Below are 19,295 nucleotides of genomic sequence, written 5' to 3'. Positions count from 1 at the left end.
TAAAGGAAAGTACTCAATTCCTCTACAAGCTCGATGTGGATTCCCCTGGAGACCAAACAAGTGAACAGAACTGCCCACCTCTTACTTGTGGCTACTCCTCCTCGTGTACGTCGAGCTGTGACATCCCAAGGTCCAAATGTGTCGACGCCGACAAATGTGAATGGGGGTCCTGGAGTCAATCGATCTACTGGAAGGTTAGCCATCTTTTGATTGCAAAATGATCCTCGTGTTGCCAGCTGACCTTGCGCCTAATCCATAACTTTAGGAATTTCCACTAAAGACAAGTCAAATAGTGTTTCAAATATATGTATTATACACAAAAGTTACAACAGATCAGTTCACTGGAATTCGACTTCAGTGGGTTCCTGGTACGACATGTACGCATTCCCTCTCTCGGGACCTACTCAAGTAAAAAACAATACACAATATTAAGTTACAAGTTTTTACACAAATGCTTTACCATACATTTAACAAATCATTTAGCTTAGCACTTAGCATAGCATTTAGCATAGCATATAGCATTTAGCAGTACTGCGTTTATACACACTTGCACTTAATTACCCTGTACACTTATTTATGCAACACTACACATACTCAAGTCACAATACACTCAAATATACGCAAAATACGCTTTTGAAACGTTACACAAACGGAAATCCTTACTAAAAAACCAGCGAACATTTACTACTAACAAAACTATTTATAGAAACGCAAACTTTACAAACACTATTAACACAATAAACAATTACAACTTTTACAGAATATTAAACACTATAAAAGCATGCTATTTGAACAAAGTTATCCAGGACCTTGAAATTAACAAAAACTGAATAAAAGAATAAATAAAACCTGTACTCACCCCACAAGCTGAGTGTCTGTATCAAAGGTATTTCATGCTTATGAACTTTTATAGATATAACCATTTGAAACCCGTGCATTTTGTAGCGTATCACGGCAAGAAGAGAAAGAATTACTCAGCTGTGTCCATTAAATAGCCTTAAAGAAATGGGGCTCCATAAAGGATTCAAATAAAAGAGGTCCCCTACAGGATAACTGAGTATTATGCAAATGTAGATAAAAACATATATAGAGTAAATGTGACAATACCTCCCCATTTTGAAGAAGTATGTAAATACTTTTGAACACACATTTAAGACATGACTAAAAATCAAGTGTCTCTGCAATTTAGAAAAACTATGTACAAATTAGAGTCTACTGAGATAATCAGCTCCCTGGTTATCTTTCCCAATGATTGAAATCACCCTATACCTATACAACTGAAGACTAAGCGCCCATCGCATAATTCTTGAGTTGATCACTTTAGCCTAGTTGAGATACATCAGGGGTTGATGGTCTGTCTCAATCTGAAATTCTTGTCCATACAGGTAACACTGGAATTTGTTGATTGCCAGACTATGGCCAGACATTCTTTTTCAATGGTTGAATACTTACATTCGCTCGGTTTCAGTTTTCGGCTAGCGTATGCTACTGGAAGTTTCAATCCAATTTCATTGTCTAGCTGCAAAAGAACGGCACCAATACCACCATCTGACGCATCTGTCTGAAGAATAAATGGTTTAGCAAAGTCTGGAAGTTTTAAGATAGGTGAATGAATAAGCATTTGCTTAAGAGTATTAAAGGCGTTTTCTTGTGGTTTGTCCCAAACAATTTTGTTAGAAGCGCCTTTCTTTGTGAGATCTGTAAGGGGTAAAGCAATAGCAGAGAAATTAGGTACAAATTTTCTATAAAAACTCACCAGACCAAGAAAAGATCTAAGCTGACGTTTCGTTTCTGGTCTACTTGCGTCTTGAATAGCCCTTACTACTTGCGTCTTGAATAGCCCTTACCTTTTCAGGATGTGGTTTTAGTCTATCCTCACCTACAATGTGTCCAAGACATTCCAAACTGCTGTATCCTATCGAGCATTTTGACGGTTTGGCTGTCAAATTAGCATCTCTCAACTTATTGAAGAGTTCTTCAAGTATCTTCAGGTGCTGATCTAAATCAAGTGTGAAGATGATGACATCGTCAATAAAATTGTCGATGTTCTGCATACCATAAAGTAACTTACGCATAAGTCTTGAGAATGTCGCTGGAGCTGTTACCAATCCAAACGGCATAACTCGGAACTGAAACAAACCTTTGGGTGTTTGAAAGGCTGTCTTTGGCTTTGAAGATGCAGTAAGTGGCTGCCAATATCCTTTGGACAAATCAAGTCTGGAAAATACTTTGTGATTAGCAAACTTCGAGAAAATTTCTTCAGCGTTAGGCATTGGTTCAGCGTGAAATTGAGAACAGGAGTTTACAGCCCTGAAATCGACACAAAAACGAAATGTATTGTCCTTTTTCTTAACAAGTACAATTGGTGAACAATAAGGACTTTCTGAAGGTTCAATAACGTTCAACTCAAGCATTTTCTCAACCTCTTTATCCACTATATCTTTCATTGCAAACGGTACTGAGTACGACTTACTTCTGATTGGTTGATCTGAATTAGTTTTGATATCACGTTCAATCAAGTGGGTGTACCCTGGAATGTCAGAAAGAACATCTGAAAATTGATTCAAGAGTGAAATTACCCTCCGTCGATCATCATCTGACAGTTCTGGATTAATATCGACGCTTTCCGGTCCCTCCGTATTCCCTGCACTCGGAATATCGTCTGTCTCTTCTTGTTCATCTGCTGTACAATCAGTCACAGCGGAGCTGACAACTGCGTTGACCTCATGATTCGAATCTTCTCGAACAGTATTCCTATCAAGGTGTTTCTTCAACATGTTGATATGAAATGTTTTCAACTTACCTCCCATGCTGATCTGGTAATCTACCTTGTTCACCTTCTTCTTGATGTTGAAGGGGCCTTTCCACTGCAGTAATAATTTATTGGAATCTGTCGGTAAAAGAACCAATACTTTGTCATTTACTTTCAAATTTCTAGCTCTTGCCGATTTGTTGTAGTATTTCGTCTGTTTTCTGGATGCTTTCTCCAGGTTTTCTCTTGCTAGCTCAGCTGTCGATTCTAGTCGTTCCCTTAAGTCTAAGACATACTGATAAGTTGTCCTTACCTGAGGATCATCGATGTCTCTGGTCCACAGTTCTTTTAAGATACTCATCGGTCCTTTGACATACCTACCAAAGACTATCTCGAACGGGGAAAACCCTAAACTCTCTTGTGGGACTTCCCTATACGCAAATAAAACAGGATTGATATACCTATCCCAATCTCGTGGACGATCTGCACAGACACGTTTCAGCATTTGTTTGAGGGTACCATTAAATCTTTCGACCATACCATTCGTCATAGGATGATAAGGTGTAGTTGTTATCTGTCTGACTGAAAGCAAACGGCTTACCTCTCTCATGAGTGCTGAGGTGAACTGACTCCCCATGTCACTTAGTATTTCGTCAGGTATACCCATTCTTGAGAAGATGTCTAGGAGTCCCTCTGCAACTCTCTCAGTTTCTATTGATGCTAGAGGAATGGCTTCTGGATACCTAGATGCGAAATCAACTAAAGTGAGTATATACCTGTTTCCCTTATCTGTGACCGGGTGGATTGGTCCAACTATATCTACTGCGACCCTTTTGAACACTTCGTCTATGAGAGGCATCTTCTGCAAGGGATACTTGGTAACTCGGCCTTTATGCACTGTTCTCTGACAAATATCGCATGAACGACAGAATCGCTTAACATCAGACTGTATTCCGGGCCAATAAAATTCTGTAAGAATCCTAGATGTTGTGCGACAAGTGGCTAAATGTCCTGACATAATGGATTCGTGCGCCAATTTCATTACAACATCTATAAATTTCTGTGGTACTACAAGCTGAATAAAAATCTTACCGTTTTCATCTGTTGATTGATACTTACGGTAGATTAATCCGTTTTTCAGGAACCAGCGTATTTTACCTCTCCGTTTGAGTAGCTCTTGATCTGCCGCTGCCCATTGGCGAATCTTTCCAAGGGTTTCGTCATTCTCCTGTTCAGTCCTAATATCATTTGGTCTTATATTGTCCTTCACAATCTCAGGGACTTTCAGTTGTGGATATGGTTTCTGTTTATTCTTGACTTGTTGGCGAGTCTCTACTGCATGTGCTTCAGTCCAAAGCGGATCTGGATCATCAGGTGATCTTACCTTATCGACGTTGCCGATGATGAGATCATAAATGGGGTTATCCATACACCACGCCTCGAAAGTTCCTGTAATATATGGTGTATCGATAGAAATAGTTGCAACAGGTACCTTGACTGAAGACCCATCTGCTAAAATGCAGGTTTGAAACTTGTGTTCGATGAACTTATCCTCACCAACCTTGCTTTTTCTTACAACTATACCACTACATCCCGTGTCCCGCAAAACTGTCACAGGCTTACCTTCGGCATATCCAGCTGAAACAGGCATGTTATTTTGCTTCTGATAGCAAGATGAAGATACTTTAGTTGACAAGTCACCTGCCTTAGTGTTTGTTATATTGCTTGTTGGTAAAGAAGAAACGAAACTTACCTTTGCCACAGGTTCATCTTTTCCAGTTTCCTCATTTACATAATTCTCCGATTGCTGATGAGTAACTGAACTAACTTTTGACTTGTTTCTACATTCTGACGCTATATGGCCTATCTTGTGGCAAACATAGCATCGTCTTTCTGATTTTGGAATAAAGGAAGACTTAGCTTGATATTTCCTCTCACCTTTATTATTTCTGTGACTGTCATTATCATGTCGATCTTTCTTTTGTGGGCGAAATTCGCTGCTCTTATCGCTAGTGAATGTTAAGGTATTAGCCAACCTTGCTTCTCGGTATTGATTGCTAAATGAGCCATATCTTGAATAGACTTTGGAATTCGCTCCTTCAGAAACAGTGTTAAGTCTCTATTACAAACATGCAAAAACTGATCTCTTAGAACCAAATCAAACAAAGCTTCAAAAATTTCAGCAATGTTTGCCATTCTCAACCATCTTTGCAGATAGCTACTAAGTCTCACAGAAAACTGAATAAAGGTCTCACCTTCTTCTGGCCTGGAGGATCTAAATTTCCGCTTAAATCTATCTTCAGTAAGGTCATAGCGCTTAAGAAGAGCTAATTTTAACTTATCATAGTCAAGAGCTTCCTCTGAAGGTAATAAAGCATATACATCTAATGCCTTACCTTTAAGAAGTGCGCTGAGATTTGTAGCCCATGTTAACTTTGGCCATTTCTGTGATTCTGCGTATCTCTCGAATCTTCTAAGATAACTATCCATGTCATCTTTTCCATCCTCAAATGCTGGAATCTTTGGTCCTTTTATTTTTACACTTACCTCATCACTTGCACCAATCTTCAGTTTCCCTTTCGCTTGAAGTATTTCCATTTCACATTGGTGGGTGATTTGTTGAAGTTTCATTTCCTTGTCATACTTCTCTTTTTGTTGTTGATATTCTAATTCTGCTTTCTGTCTTTCTCTTTCTGCTCTTCTGTCCTCTCTTTCAATTTCCTGCTGAGTTCTTACAAATTCTCTTAAATCATCTTCCTTATAACCTAATGATACCCCATAATCAATAAGTTCCTTCAACCTTTCAGCCATGATTAAGGGATAAACAAAAGTCAAGAGTACAAAAGTACAGATACAAACAAAATCAAATTTGACTACTGAAACAACTCGAAAATTCCCAAACAACTCGGAATTTCCAAACATACCTAGAATGGTATTTACCTGTGTCGGTGTTCTACAATACACATGCACTTGGGTACGCCAAACATGCACATAGGATTTTATCTTACACAAATTTTAACTGAAAAAAAAAATTACTACTTACACAACACAGATAGACACACAACTTACTGAAGTGACTTCTTAACAGTTTGGAAATTTTGGAGTTTCAGCAATGATTCAACCTCTGGGTCCCGATTAACTCTCTCCCATAGTCTATCTACAATACAAAAGTACAGCATCTGATTTTTCTCAAATACAAAATATGATTAAAGACAGACTGATAGAAAGAAGACAGGTAGATACAAACAGTTTTTTTTTGTCAATGAACTTGAAGTTTAAATCTATCACAAAACAATTTTTTTTATTATAAGATTTAAGTTAACGTTGTGCTGTGATCCTGTCCAGTCCTCATTTTCCCTGTGTGGTTCTGGAAATGGGTGGCTGCTGCATCATTAACATTGCTTAATAGTGAGTCATAGTGCCATCAGAATTGTTGAGCCAGCTGCTTGCAGGATTGAATGGAGACAAGGAACAAAACACTTTAATTTTGGTACAAATTCACATAAAAGAAATCCAATTGAAGAAAAGGTTGAAATGAGAAATTTAGTTGTCCAAACTGTTGTTGCCGGAATCAATTTATCGCAGACAATGTTGTTGAACGATGAGTGAGAGTAACTGCTTTTGTTGTAGATGAGTTGTTGAATGATGGACACGAATGGATTAGCTATCGACATCCTGGCATCCCACTTCTGACACCATCGTTGCCAGCTGACCTTGCGCCTAATCCATAACTTTAGGAATTTCCACTAAAGACAAGTCAAATAGTGTTTCAAATATATGTATTATACACAAAAGTTACAACAGATCAGTTCACTGGAATTCGACTTCAGTGGGTTCCTGGTACGACATGTACGCATTCCCTCTCTCGGGACCTACTCAAGTAGAAACAATACACAATATTAAGTTACAAGTTTTTACTCAAATGCTTTACCATAAATTTAACAAATCATTTAGCTTAGCACTTAGCATAGCATTTAATATAGCATTTAGCAGTACTGCGTTTATACACACTTGCACTTAATTACCCTGTACACTTATTTATGCAACACTACACATACTCAAGTCACAATACACTCAAATATACGCAAAATACGCTTTTGAAACGTTACACAAACGGAACACCTTACTAAAAAACCAGCGAACATTTACTACTAACAAAACTATTTATAGAAACGCAAACTTTACAAACACTATTAACACAATAAACAATTACAACTTTTACAGAATATTAAACACTATAAAAGCATGCTATTTGAACAAAGTTATCCAGGACCTTGAAATTAACAAAAACTGAATAAAAGAATAAATAAAACTTGTACTCACCCCACAAGCTGAGTGTCTGTATCAAAGGTATTTCATGCTTATGAACTTTTATAGAAATAAACTCAAATGACTATGGAATTCGCACTATCATATTAACCATTTGAAACCCGTGCATGTTGTAGCGTATCACGGCAAGAAGAGAAAGAATTACTCAGCTGTGTCCATTAAATAGCCTTAAAGAAATGGGGCTCCATAAAGGATTCAAATAAAAGAGGTCCCCTACAGGATAACTGAGTATTATGCAAATGTAGATAAAAACATATATAGAGTAAATGTGACACCTCGTAACCTGCGACATGTAATACACCCATGGATCTCTGATGCTATGAGACGCTTGGCTCCTATTATCCAGAATCCTGATGACCGTATCTTGCCTTCTGTTATCCGACGTCCTTGATGGAACACACTGTCATGGAAGTGTCTTATCAACAGAGTTGCTACATGGGATTTCTTTGGTATGATTATAGGATGCACATCAAAGCTGACAAACTTCTGAGCTATGCCAATCCTACCTACAACACGCAATAAACCGTTCGAATCTAAGAATGGTGCCAAATCAATAATGCTGCTATTCTTAGGAATGGGCTTTCCCTTGTTGAGACTTTCTATCTCTACTCTGAACTCAGACTTTTGTATCTCTTTCAGGATAAACATCTCGGCTGCTTTAAGAGAGTTTAAATCCAAAGATTTGGGACAGTAATGCCATCGTTTGGTCGAATGCTCACATAGATTCTTTGTCACCAAGATATGTCTAAATATGGCAATACTGCGAACCAGTTTTGTCCACTGTGAAAACCTTTCAAGGCGAGATACCACCAAGTCACAAGAGTCACCCTCGACACTCGTCTTGTTGACTTCAACCATTGGTCTCGCTTCCTTGTCATCGTCCAAGATGAAAGCAAAGTTCTGGTGCTCTCCCACTAAAGTAGTGGAGAGGTTGTCTTCCCTTAGGAATGCTGGTCCTCGCAGCCACGTACTTTGTGGGAGACTTTGGGCATCGAACGCTCGAGTGCCCAAGTCGGCTGGGTTTTGGTCTGTAGCTATGTGTCGCCATTGTTCAGGATCACTAAAAGATCGAATCCTACTAACCCTATTTGCGACATACACATAAAAACGTCTTGCATCACTGTAGAACCAGAAATCATTCTTCTCTAGATCCATGTGTTCTTTAATGATCTCTGCAATTTCTGTCCCAAGTACGGCCCCACACAATTCCAGACGAGGAATGGTGTGCGCATGTGCTGGGGCTACTTTTGCCTTTCCCATAAGGAAACCAACGTCACTGTTATTACCATCCTTCCACACCTTCAAAAATGCTACAGCTGCTATCGCATCCTTAGAAGCGTCGGTAAAGATGTGCACTTCCTTGCGCAATGCTTCGATAACAGAAAACTTGCAGCACATCCTTGGGATACTGAGGTCCTGGAGATGGCGGGTAGAGCTGACCCAAGCTGACCATTTTGAGTGAAATGAATCATCGAGAGGATTATCCCAATCAACGTTGCCGGAAGTTGTCAACATCTGCCGGAATAACATCTTCCCCTGTACAGTCACTGGTGATGCAAAACCAAAGGGGTCGAACAGACTATTGATGGTTGATAAAACTCCTCTGCGACTTAGAGTTTGAGGAGATTTTGTGAAGTTTTAGTTGTCCCCCTTCTTTCAGAGCAAGCTGAGTTCTCTTCATTAGGTCAATGGCCATACCTTTACTTGGACAACTTAAAGAGTCCATCATCTACGTAAAAGTCTTTTGATATAAAGTCAATCACATCAGGGTCAGAGTGAGCAACACAACGACGTAGTCCATATGTTGCGACTGCCGGGGATGGGCGATTTCCAAAGACATGGACGGCCATTCGGTACTCCTTTAATGGCAGGTCTAAATTGTTTTCTGGATGCCATAAAAAGCGTAAGTAATCTCTGTGATCTAATTTCACCTTAAAATTGTGAAACATCTGTTCCACATCCCCTATTACTGCTACCTTCTCACGACGAAAGCCTTGAAGATTGTTCGTGATGTCAGAACCTTTAAGGAGGACATCATTCAGTGAAATGTTGTTGAACTTCGCAGACGAGTCAAACACCATTCGTAGAATCTCTTTTTTGCGGGTGATAAACACCGATAAACACCTTTTTGTTGAACAACTATTCAGAAATTCTTTTTCGTTACCGAAATATATGCAAAGGAAATATTAAGGGGCCGGCCCTTCAAGTCCTAAATGGGACATTTAGCAAAAATTGAAAGATTGCATATTGTGAAGAACATAATTTAAACGTCTTTTGTTCAATATTGCTTACCAAAACATTCCTCCTTTTCGAGATATATTGCACCAAATATTTGGCAATTTGGCCCCTAATGACCCCTTATTGCGTAATATATGATGCCAACATCATGTTATATAGTTAAAGAGTGTGAAGAGGTAAATTTTTGCTTCAGTAATGTGTAACAAAATATTGATCATTAAAGAGTTATTAATTAAATAATTTGACCCCTCTCGGCCCCTAATTTGAGGAGTCAGCCCCTTTTTCTTGATATCACCTTAAAGCTCTTATGATTTTGAAAACTTTCTGTTCAACAACTATTTAGAAATTCTTTTTCGTTTCCGAGATATATGCAGAAGAAATAATTAGGGGCCAGCTCTTCACCCCTTTAATGGGGACGTTTAGTAAAAATTTAAAGGTTACATATTGTTTAGAACATTATTTTGAACATTTTTGATTCAATATTGCTTATCAAAATATTTCCCACTTTCGAAATAGAGAGTGCCAAAGAGTTGGCATTCTAGCCCCCTTATGGCCCCTAATTCTGTAAGATATAATGTGAATATTATAATATATAGTTGTATATTGTTCAGATTCAATAAGGAGTTGATTAAAGACTTTCGGCCCCTTTCAGCCCCTAGTTTAAGGGGCCAGCCCCCTTTTTCTTGATATCACTTTAATAAAGCTCCCATGATTTTGAACACTTTTTGTTCAACAACTAATCAGAAATTCTTTTTCTTTTCTGAGATATTTGCAAAAGAAATATTTAGGGGCCGGCCCTTCAACTCCTTAATGGGGACGTTTAGCAAATATTGAAAGGTTGCATGTTTTTCAGAACATTATTTTGAACATCTTTTGTTCAATAATGTTTATCAAAAACATTTCCCACTTTCGAGATATAAAGCGTCAAAGATTTAGCATTTTGGCCCCTTGTGGCCCCTATTTATGTAACATATGACGTAAATATCATAAAATATAGTTGTAGATTGTTAAGATGATCATTTTTGCTTCAGTAATGTATAACAAAATATTGATTGTTTAAGAGTTATCCATTAAAGACTATTGGCCCCTCTCGGCCCCTAATGTGATGAGTCAGCCCTTTTTTTCTTTATATCGCGTTAAAGATTTTGTCATTCTGCACAAATATTGTTCAGTATGTTTTAACAAAATAATTATACTGTAAAAGATATAATATAAAATGTCTCAAAAATTCACTCATGATTCGTGTCCTAAATTTCGACCCCTACCGAGCTTCCATATTAGGCACTTCCGGAAAATATCTAAACCCAGGTGCAAAATGGCAACATGTCCTCTATCATCACTGAAAATTTCAGCGCTCTAGCTTGAGCCGTTTTTGAGTTCCATCGCAGACAAGGAGGTCCTCTGAATTTTAATAAAAGGGCGGTAACTTTCGACCGGAAGTAAATATCATTTAACGGAACTGCCGGAATTAACTTCAGATGTCAACGTATCTACCTTGAAAATTTGAAAAAAAAAATCGAATTGGAGCCATCTCCGAGATTCTCATCTTGGTGATGTATTATGCTCATACTACTCATGTGTATAGTGAATATATTTATACTATTTGTGGATGTATTTTATTTTTGTATAGTTATCTCTCTTTGATCAGGGTTACATTTTATACATAGATGGAGAGACTTTGAATTTTTCATTGTGAGAAGTACTGTGGTCCAGAATTAAAAAATAATGTGCATGTAATAGGATAATTTCTTTTTTTCTTGGTGATGTATATAGCAATATATATTTCATTTATTCTGTAATTTTGTGTTTTCGCATCCATGAAATCATCAAGGTCGATGGAGTTAACTATCTTGAAAACTTTCTTCTAGTTATCATTCCTAAGGTTTTTTCTATATATTTATACCACAAAGGCTTACAGTAATCTCCATCCACCAAGATGCGTGGTCTAAAGCTGTATAAGTGGATGATATATTAAAAGTAATAAAATTTATAAAGTTAAGGCTGCATAAAGGGAGCGGGGCCTAATTTATACGGGAAAAGTTTACTGTGACATCACACAAATATAGCAATTCCTCACAATAACAAAAAATGAAATAATTTGCGAATCTAAACTGCATAAGAGTAATGAACTACATCAAAACTTACCACTGCATTCATTTTTGTCGCTAGTAAATCCCACACAGCACTGATCGCAATGCACTTGTCGACATGACGTCATCATGGTAAAGTTTAACGCATTATGTGCAGTGAGAGGCGGATCAAGTAATTTTTTCACAGTGAGAAATGCATTTTATTATTAAACAGAATATTACTTGCAAATCTTAGGTAGACCATAAGTACAAATCTGAAACGTTTGTTTAGTGCCATTATATAAAAAATATCGAGAAAATGTATTGAATTAATTCTACCGTGTTTTTGTCTACAGGGTGTGCATGTTTCACGCCGAGGTGCCTCATTAAATCGCCTTTTCGCAAGGGAATACACTTCATAGATCTTGACCATTTTTTGAATACACATAACGAACTTATTCCTTACCTTGTAAAAAGCTGCTGCTTTCCTGAAATCGGTAGCATGATTTAATAAATACAGAAAATATTTGGTAAAGGTCACACATATTTCGACATTAGTCAGATAACTTGAAATTTAAACTAATAAAATGCGAATTCTATATAAAGCAACAGCACTTTCCATAAACTACAAGTTATGTAGAAATAATCCATTACTTTAATTTTTAATTTTAACTAGGGTATGCCCTTGCGATATTGAAATTTGTTTATGACCTACATACAGAACAGAATACATGCATTTATCACGTGACTATCAAATAACGTAACCAAACCAAATTCAGTACAGAGCGGGGTATACAATGTTATTTCAAAGAATGTAAAAGTCATAAGATAATATAGTACCTTTAAAAAAATAAATTCAGTTTACAACGTGTATTGGTAACGATCCTCTGATAAAACTAATGTCCAAATAACTATTTCTCACTTCCATTCTCAATGACCGTGTAGTGTAGGACAGCGCCGCGAGAATTCCATCGACATCGAAAGCAAGTTTTTTTGACTTGCCTAGATAGCCGAGCGGTCTAGCGCACTGTTCCTGTACTGCTAGGAGACAGAGTCCGCAGGTCGAGAGTTCAACCCCAGGCTGGGGCGGAAGTGGGTTTCCTTATAAAAAGTGAATTTCTCTGTGCTCTCTCTCTCTCTCTCTATATTCAAACAACTGCAGAAAAAAGAACACGTGACATTTAAAAAAAATCTTAGATTTTCCTCGAGAAGAAATTTCAAACTGAAATGAAATGTTGACTGAAAAAATTAGTATAAACTTTATAAACACGATTAAAAAAAATTATACTGATAAATTAGATAGAAACAATCCCACTCGAAGCTTTTTGGGTGGTTCCCCTACACTATGTATGGAGCGTAGCGGAGTCAGCAAATTTCCGGATATCCCCGGACACAAATAAGGAAAATACTCGACGTGTTCTGAATAACATTTAAAAATAAAGGTAGACGATGAAATGAATTTGGAGGCAGGATTACAGTGCTCAGTACCTTTCGAAATGGAATCTATTGGCGACGACGATCGTGAAATGGTGACTAACCAAGATTTATATAAAGGAAGAGTAATCTACTGGACAAGGCTTTTTTTTTCAATCTATCACAAGTGTATTCATAAGTTAATTTGGTTTTATACCTTATTGTTATGATATATTGTATAGAGGTCTAGAATTTTTTAAGCCAAGTAAAAACTGGAAATTCCATTTGCCAAGATTCAAAATTCACGCGCCCCCATCATCAACTTTCCTTTTTAAAATTATGTTTGAATCTGTTTTTGTCAGCTCATTGTCAGTAATGATATATATCCTGTACTACAACACACTTTATAGTTATATAGTATGACCGAATATGCTAATAAGATGAAAGGCTTCTCTATATATTTATACCAAAGCCTCACAGTAGTCTCCACCCACTCAGAAGGCTTTCTCTATATATTTATACCAAAGGCTCACAATAGTCTCCTCACACTCAGAATGCTTATTCTATATATATATACCAAAGGCTCACAGTAACCTCCACCCACTCATCAGGTTTTCTCTATATATTTATACCAAAGGCTCACGGTAGTCTCCACCCACTCAGAAGGCTCTCTCTCTCTATATATATATATACACCAAAGGCTTACAGTAGTCTCTTACCACTTAGAAGGCTAACTATATATAATTTATAAATAGGTACTATCTGTCAATATGTCATTTAAAAACCATGGAACCAGACATTATGCTCTAGTTGCTTTCTTATAGCTTTTTTCTATATATTTATACCAAAGGTTCAAAGTAGTCCCCGCCCACTCAGAATGCTTTTCTATATGCTTACAATAATCCCACCTACTTAGAAGACTTAATCTATTTATACAAAAGGCTTACAATAGTCTCACCCTCTTAAAATATTCTTACTAAATCGCAGCACTGTTAAGGCGTACTTCAAAGAAATCAACAGAATGTAAACGTGCATAAATTTATAAAGCACATTTTACAACAACTCTTAAACTAACATCCAGTGTTTCATAAATTATGTGATTTTCTACATTCTAGTTGGGGTTAATTATGAAGAATTCTTTTCGATATCTAATATGGACCATCCTCGTGACCATTTTATGTAAAGCTTTTCTAATCATCATCATCAAACTTTCAATAAAAATCCGACGTGTAAGAATGGATGACATACCCTTGCCATTAAAAGTGTTTGACTCCCCAGCTCCTGCCAAACCACCACCTGCTTCTGCGCCACCAATAGCTGCTTCTGCCCCACCACCAGCAACTGCTTCTGCCCCACCAGCAACTGCAACTGCCCCACCACCACCAACTTCTTCTTCCCTACCACCAACTGCTTCTGCACCACCAGCTGCTGTCACACCAACAGCAACACAGATGCATCAAGCTCTACACCTTCCACCCTGAAACCCTTAATTCAGCCTCCATCGTCTGTCAGTAAGCACAACAGACTACAGAGCAAAAAGGTGTTTTTTCAGGAAAGTAAATTAACATTTGTCATGCTTATACCTGGAGGGCATCTGTGACTAGTTATGCTTCTTTTGTTTTGTAAAACACTATAGGTATGTTTGTTTGTGTGTTTGTTAATTGTTTAACGTCCCTCTCAATATGGAGACGCCACCACTTGCCGGTGCGGTGGAGAGCTACAAATTTTGACCTATATGCGGCACTCAGGGCCATTGAGCAGTGAGGGATATTTTTCGCGCCAGCACCTACTGCGAGACGGGACCTCGGTTTATACGGTCTGCGTAGGTATGCGTATACATCTTGTGATTTGTTTGTTACTTTTATGTTGTATTATTGAATCAAAACTTTATAATTGCATACATATCTAAAAATCTACATCTCATATTTTTTTTTAATTTCTAAAGTGTTTTGTGATCCATGGTGATACTTTTATAAGCACTAGGTCAGTACAGTTTGTTTGTTGTTAGAACGTCCCTCTCGAGAATTTTTCACTCGTATGGAGACGCCACCACTTGCCGGTAGTGAGCTTCTTTTGAACTGGAGCCTGCATCCATAGGACCAAGACAATTTCTTGACAATGACTTCGTTCAGTCGGGGTTGGGGATGAAAGTATGAAAGCGGTTTATCCATTGCCATAGGCCTCTGTTTCATGAAAATTTGTAAAAAGGTAAATGCCGAGACGTAGTCTCGTTTATCGGAAACGACTCTGGGGTCTGGATGGATCAAGTGATATAACAAAGAACCGTTCCCAAACACTATTATGGTAATTTACTTGAGAAATTAGGTGGAAAGAACTTAACGGAAATGGCTATGTGGCTTTGTGAAAAAGCAGGCGTACCAGTTGACATATATCTAGGGCTGAATGATATCGACACCTTTCGAAACCCTCCTGAATGTGAGCATCAATGTGATGTCGTCTCGAGCAAGAAACAAATTTGTCAGAGTTACGAAAGAGAAACGGAACAAACACGTCTTTATTTGTATCACGTGGAAACGGAAAACGAGAATCATTGGCATGATATTGGAAGCATACAGGGGTTCTTCAATGCTGCTTATTTTTGCCATACGTGTTTGAAACCTTACAAAATCAAATATGCACATACTTGTGCGACTTCCTGTGACGTGTGTCTGCACGATAACTGTCCCGAATCGGAAGTGCAGGTAGTATGTCCATCTTGCGGTCGTGTCTGTCGTTCACTCACCTGTTTTGAAAGGCACAAACTCGGTAAAATGAATGAAGTCGGCACAATAAAGATCCCTCACTGCTCTTGAAGCCCTTCACCGGTATATGGTGACGTCTCTATATGAGTGAAAAATTCTCGAATCTACAAATATCTACGAATATACAATCTAATACGAAAGAACATCAGACTTACGTGGGTCCTCATCCGGCTCTAGAATTCTATGGATATAATTTCCTGTCATCGGGAGACAGAGAGTAGCCAAGTGGCATGCAAGAAAGAGTTCTGAAATATTTGACTTTCAAGAAGAGATGTTGAAGTATTGGTGGTGTCTTGGTGGAAAAGATGGCCAAGGATGCCAAACTTACTCTCCCAGAGAAAGCTTGTTCGGAAAGCTACGGAGAAGTTAAAAAAAGGGAAGGCTGCAAAGTCTTTCCGATTCAGCGAATTCAACAGCTGGCTGAGAATCCGCATGCAAAGTACTTCAGTGAAGCTAATTACATTACTGGGGTTAGTTTGACACCTATCCATGCAAGGTTACGATGGCCATAGCTATAGCATCTCCCGATGTTCTCTGCAGGCACTGACATTCCTCGCCGGAGACAGTCGGACACGTATCAGGAGCTTGCACAAAGGTAAAACATTATAGAATACGGCGGCATAACGCTATATTCAACTGCGTAGCGGAAAAGAGCAAAGGTTAGTGGGTGGCTTGCCAGCTATGAGCCCAGAATGAGACTACATCCATCAGCAACACGGCTGTGCTAGTCAGTGAAGAACCTTGTCATACTCGCATGCTTTAGCAGGTTGTGCCAAATAATAACTCAAACATACTCGACAGTCAAAATATGTTTACTCGTGCCAGCAACACAGCTTTACCAGGCAGTCATTTTGAAGAATACAGTCATACACGTGTGCTTCAGCAGGTTGTGCCAAATAACAACTCAAACATACTCGGCAGTCAAAATATGTTTACTTAGGCCAGCAACACAGCTTTTCCAGGCAGTCGCCGCGAAGAACCCAGTCATACTCGTGTGCTTGAGCAGGTTGTGCCATATAACAACTCAAACATAAACGGTCCAAATGAACCATGTCATACTGGCATGCTTGTGCCAACATCTTCAGTGGAAATTCTTGATATTAGTGATAACACTTGCAAGAGTGGGTTTATTTCCTCATCACTACAAGGGGTATGGTTCGATGGAAAATGGGTAGCCCTCGTTGATCTGGAAAAAGAGAAAAAGACGAAAATACGGAAGTGAGAAAACGACAATTGACGAGTCCCATTGTCGTCGTACCTTCTCAAGGACACGTCAGCAAAGAGAATTAAGAGTACAATCTTTATTCAATGGTTAGAATGGCTCATGCAACGAAGTCGACAACGAGGAAAACCTGTTCATATCCGTCACGCTCTCAATGGAGGAGAGTAATATGTAAAAGGCACCAATAACCGATGCGACGGTTTTGTCGAGAATCCTAAGGGGAATAAGAGATTTTACCTTGTATTACAAAATTTGGTATTGTTTTTGTCCCTCCCTTTCCCCTAACTGAGGGAGGGGCGGCGGCGGCGAATCTTGTGATGAAAACATACAGACCCTGAAACGTGCTACTTCCCCACACGCTCGCTGCACGAACGGTACACGCTCGCTACACGGTTTGCACGAAACTCTGCACGGTTTACACGAAACGCTACACGGTTTACACGAAACGCTTTGCACGAAAGGCTGCACGGTTTACACGAAAGCCTGCACGAAACGCTTAGTACACGTTTCTCACACGCTTTGTACACGATTCTCGCACGCTTTGGCCTCGATCTGGATTTTCTATTCGGAATCTTTCGGACTTTATTTCAATTATTACGGATTAATCAAAGATTAGTTAAGAATTGCAATCATTCAGATTAAGTTAACATTAAAACTCGCTACACCAGTACTATAATAACAGATAAAATATTCAATGTTCAGTTGTAATTAATAAATAGTTGTCATTGAGTATGTGACCCGCCCGGTGAAATACATATTATCGTCTGTGTACAAACCTTTTTTCACTAGATTTTAAATTACGCACTGAAAAAAAAAATTATATTTGTAAATCATAATCTTTTACAGCATTTGATGTTTTTTCCAATTATAGTTTGATATTAAATAGTTGTTTATTACTGACAATTAAACTTAGCTATTGATTTGAAGGGGAAAAAAATGATTAAATTGCGTATGATTTCTGTAAACGGATTGATTTTCTTTTCCTCTTTTCTTTTATTATTGATTGATTGATACATTTTTTGATTTAGTAAAAGAAAAAATTCATTTGATTAAATTAAGTTCTGTTTATAATTTGCAAAGGTAGTATGTTATCTGCATCTAACAGGAACATTGTGCAGGAAAGGGGGGGGGGGGGTTACCGAGATCTTACTGTTGTATCTTCAAATCTGTACATGACTTAATATAACGGGCACTTGTTTCAGTAAGTATACCATCGGAAAAAAAAAATATTGTAGAAACAAGTGCCCGTTCTAAGAAAAAAAGGATACCCTTATATCCAGGGGAACCCGATACATGTAATTCATTAAATGCTCTTTATTCAGAATGGTACATATATCATTTCATTACAGAGTTAAACTTTAATTAATCATTATATGGTAGAGAAGCCGGGGGATAGGTATTGTGACTCTTTAGTTCTCTTTTGTGTTTATCAAATAAAAACAATATTATACCCACCACCTTCTAAAATCCTTGATTTCCAACCCCGTCTAGACAAAAATATCAATAATTGTGTAATCAATAGTCGCGACTCTTAACAATACACTCAATATATATACATGTCCAATGTCCTAAAAACTAAAAAAATATGCTCTAGAACTGCGTGATTAATAAAACAACTAATATGTAATTATTCAGGATTTATTTTATTCACGAATGCACTGGCAAACTAATTCACTGTTTACAGACAATAGGATAAATTTAAGAAATAAAATCCACGGGTATTTATTTATACCCATTAAATACTAATAAAACTGTTTAATTTCAGGAATTAAAAATCAATCGTTATTTTCGGGTGTCATCTTAGCTATGACTGATAAGAAATAATTGCAGAACAAGTTTTCAGTCCCGGCACGCGGAGCCCGTGATAGCTGTTGTAAATGACCTTGATCACGGCCGTAAGGAGAGTGTTGAAAGTGTAAAGAAGATTCCAATATTTTTTAAGGGGTGCATCGGGTGCACCCTGAAAAAAGCATTAAATTATTTTAAAAAAGAAAATTATCATTAAAGACTTGTTTACAACAAAAACTCAGTATTTTCATTTGACCCCCCCCCCCCCCGGAAATATTTAACCCTGTATTTCCCGATGCCCATGAATTATAATTCATTTATATGACTATTATTAATCAGCAAGTTTTATGCATAAAAAGACTATAAATGATTCATTGTTTCAAAATTATTTGTATCACAATCTTATAAGAAAATTATGTTCGTTTATAAAGAAAATCAGTAAACTGTGCTCCCCGGCCTAGAATTCCAATGCTTCACATTTATATCAACACACTAAATTTTGCGTTTTATTTTTCACGCCTGCCATATCTATCTATTATTTCGTATTAATCACCGATATTTTCTTATAATCCCACATCCCATAATTGTAAAATGGTGAGGAGATTCAAATAAATGAATGAAAAGGACAAGACCGGATTCCTAATGAATTTTCTTTTAAAAAATGTTCTGTATTGCTCCCTTTAAAAAATGTATTGAATCAAATACCTTAAAATTTATGTGCA

General features: G+C 37.7%; 2 protein-coding genes across 2 annotated transcripts; both read right to left on the bottom strand.

Annotated features, from left to right (window-relative positions):
• Positions 1-338: 338 nt before the first annotated feature.
• LOC133198457 (uncharacterized) lies at positions 339-5,563 on the bottom strand. Its single transcript, XM_061334547.1, has 5 exons — positions 5,008-5,563; positions 4,506-4,849; positions 1,848-4,415; positions 1,453-1,561; positions 339-400 (listed from the first exon to the last, which is right to left on the bottom strand). Exons 1-5 carry the CDS (start codon positions 5,561-5,563, stop codon positions 339-341), a joined length of 3,639 nt encoding a protein of 1,212 aa, XP_061190531.1.
• Positions 5,564-7,312: 1,749 nt separating this feature from the next.
• Positions 7,313-8,611, bottom strand: LOC133198456 (uncharacterized). Its single transcript, XM_061334546.1, has one exon. It carries the CDS (start codon positions 8,609-8,611, stop codon positions 7,313-7,315), a length of 1,299 nt encoding a protein of 432 aa, XP_061190530.1.
• Positions 8,612-19,295: the final 10,684 nt, after the last annotated feature.

The sequence above is a fragment of the Saccostrea echinata genome, unplaced genomic scaffold (assembly GCF_033153115.1).
Source record: "Saccostrea echinata isolate AGI-Se365-2 ecotype Australia unplaced genomic scaffold, CSIRO_AGI_Sech_v1 ptg000033l, whole genome shotgun sequence".
Lineage (NCBI taxonomy): Eukaryota > Metazoa > Mollusca > Bivalvia > Ostreida > Ostreidae > Saccostrea > Saccostrea echinata.
This window is presented reverse-complemented; position numbering and strand designations above follow the sequence as displayed.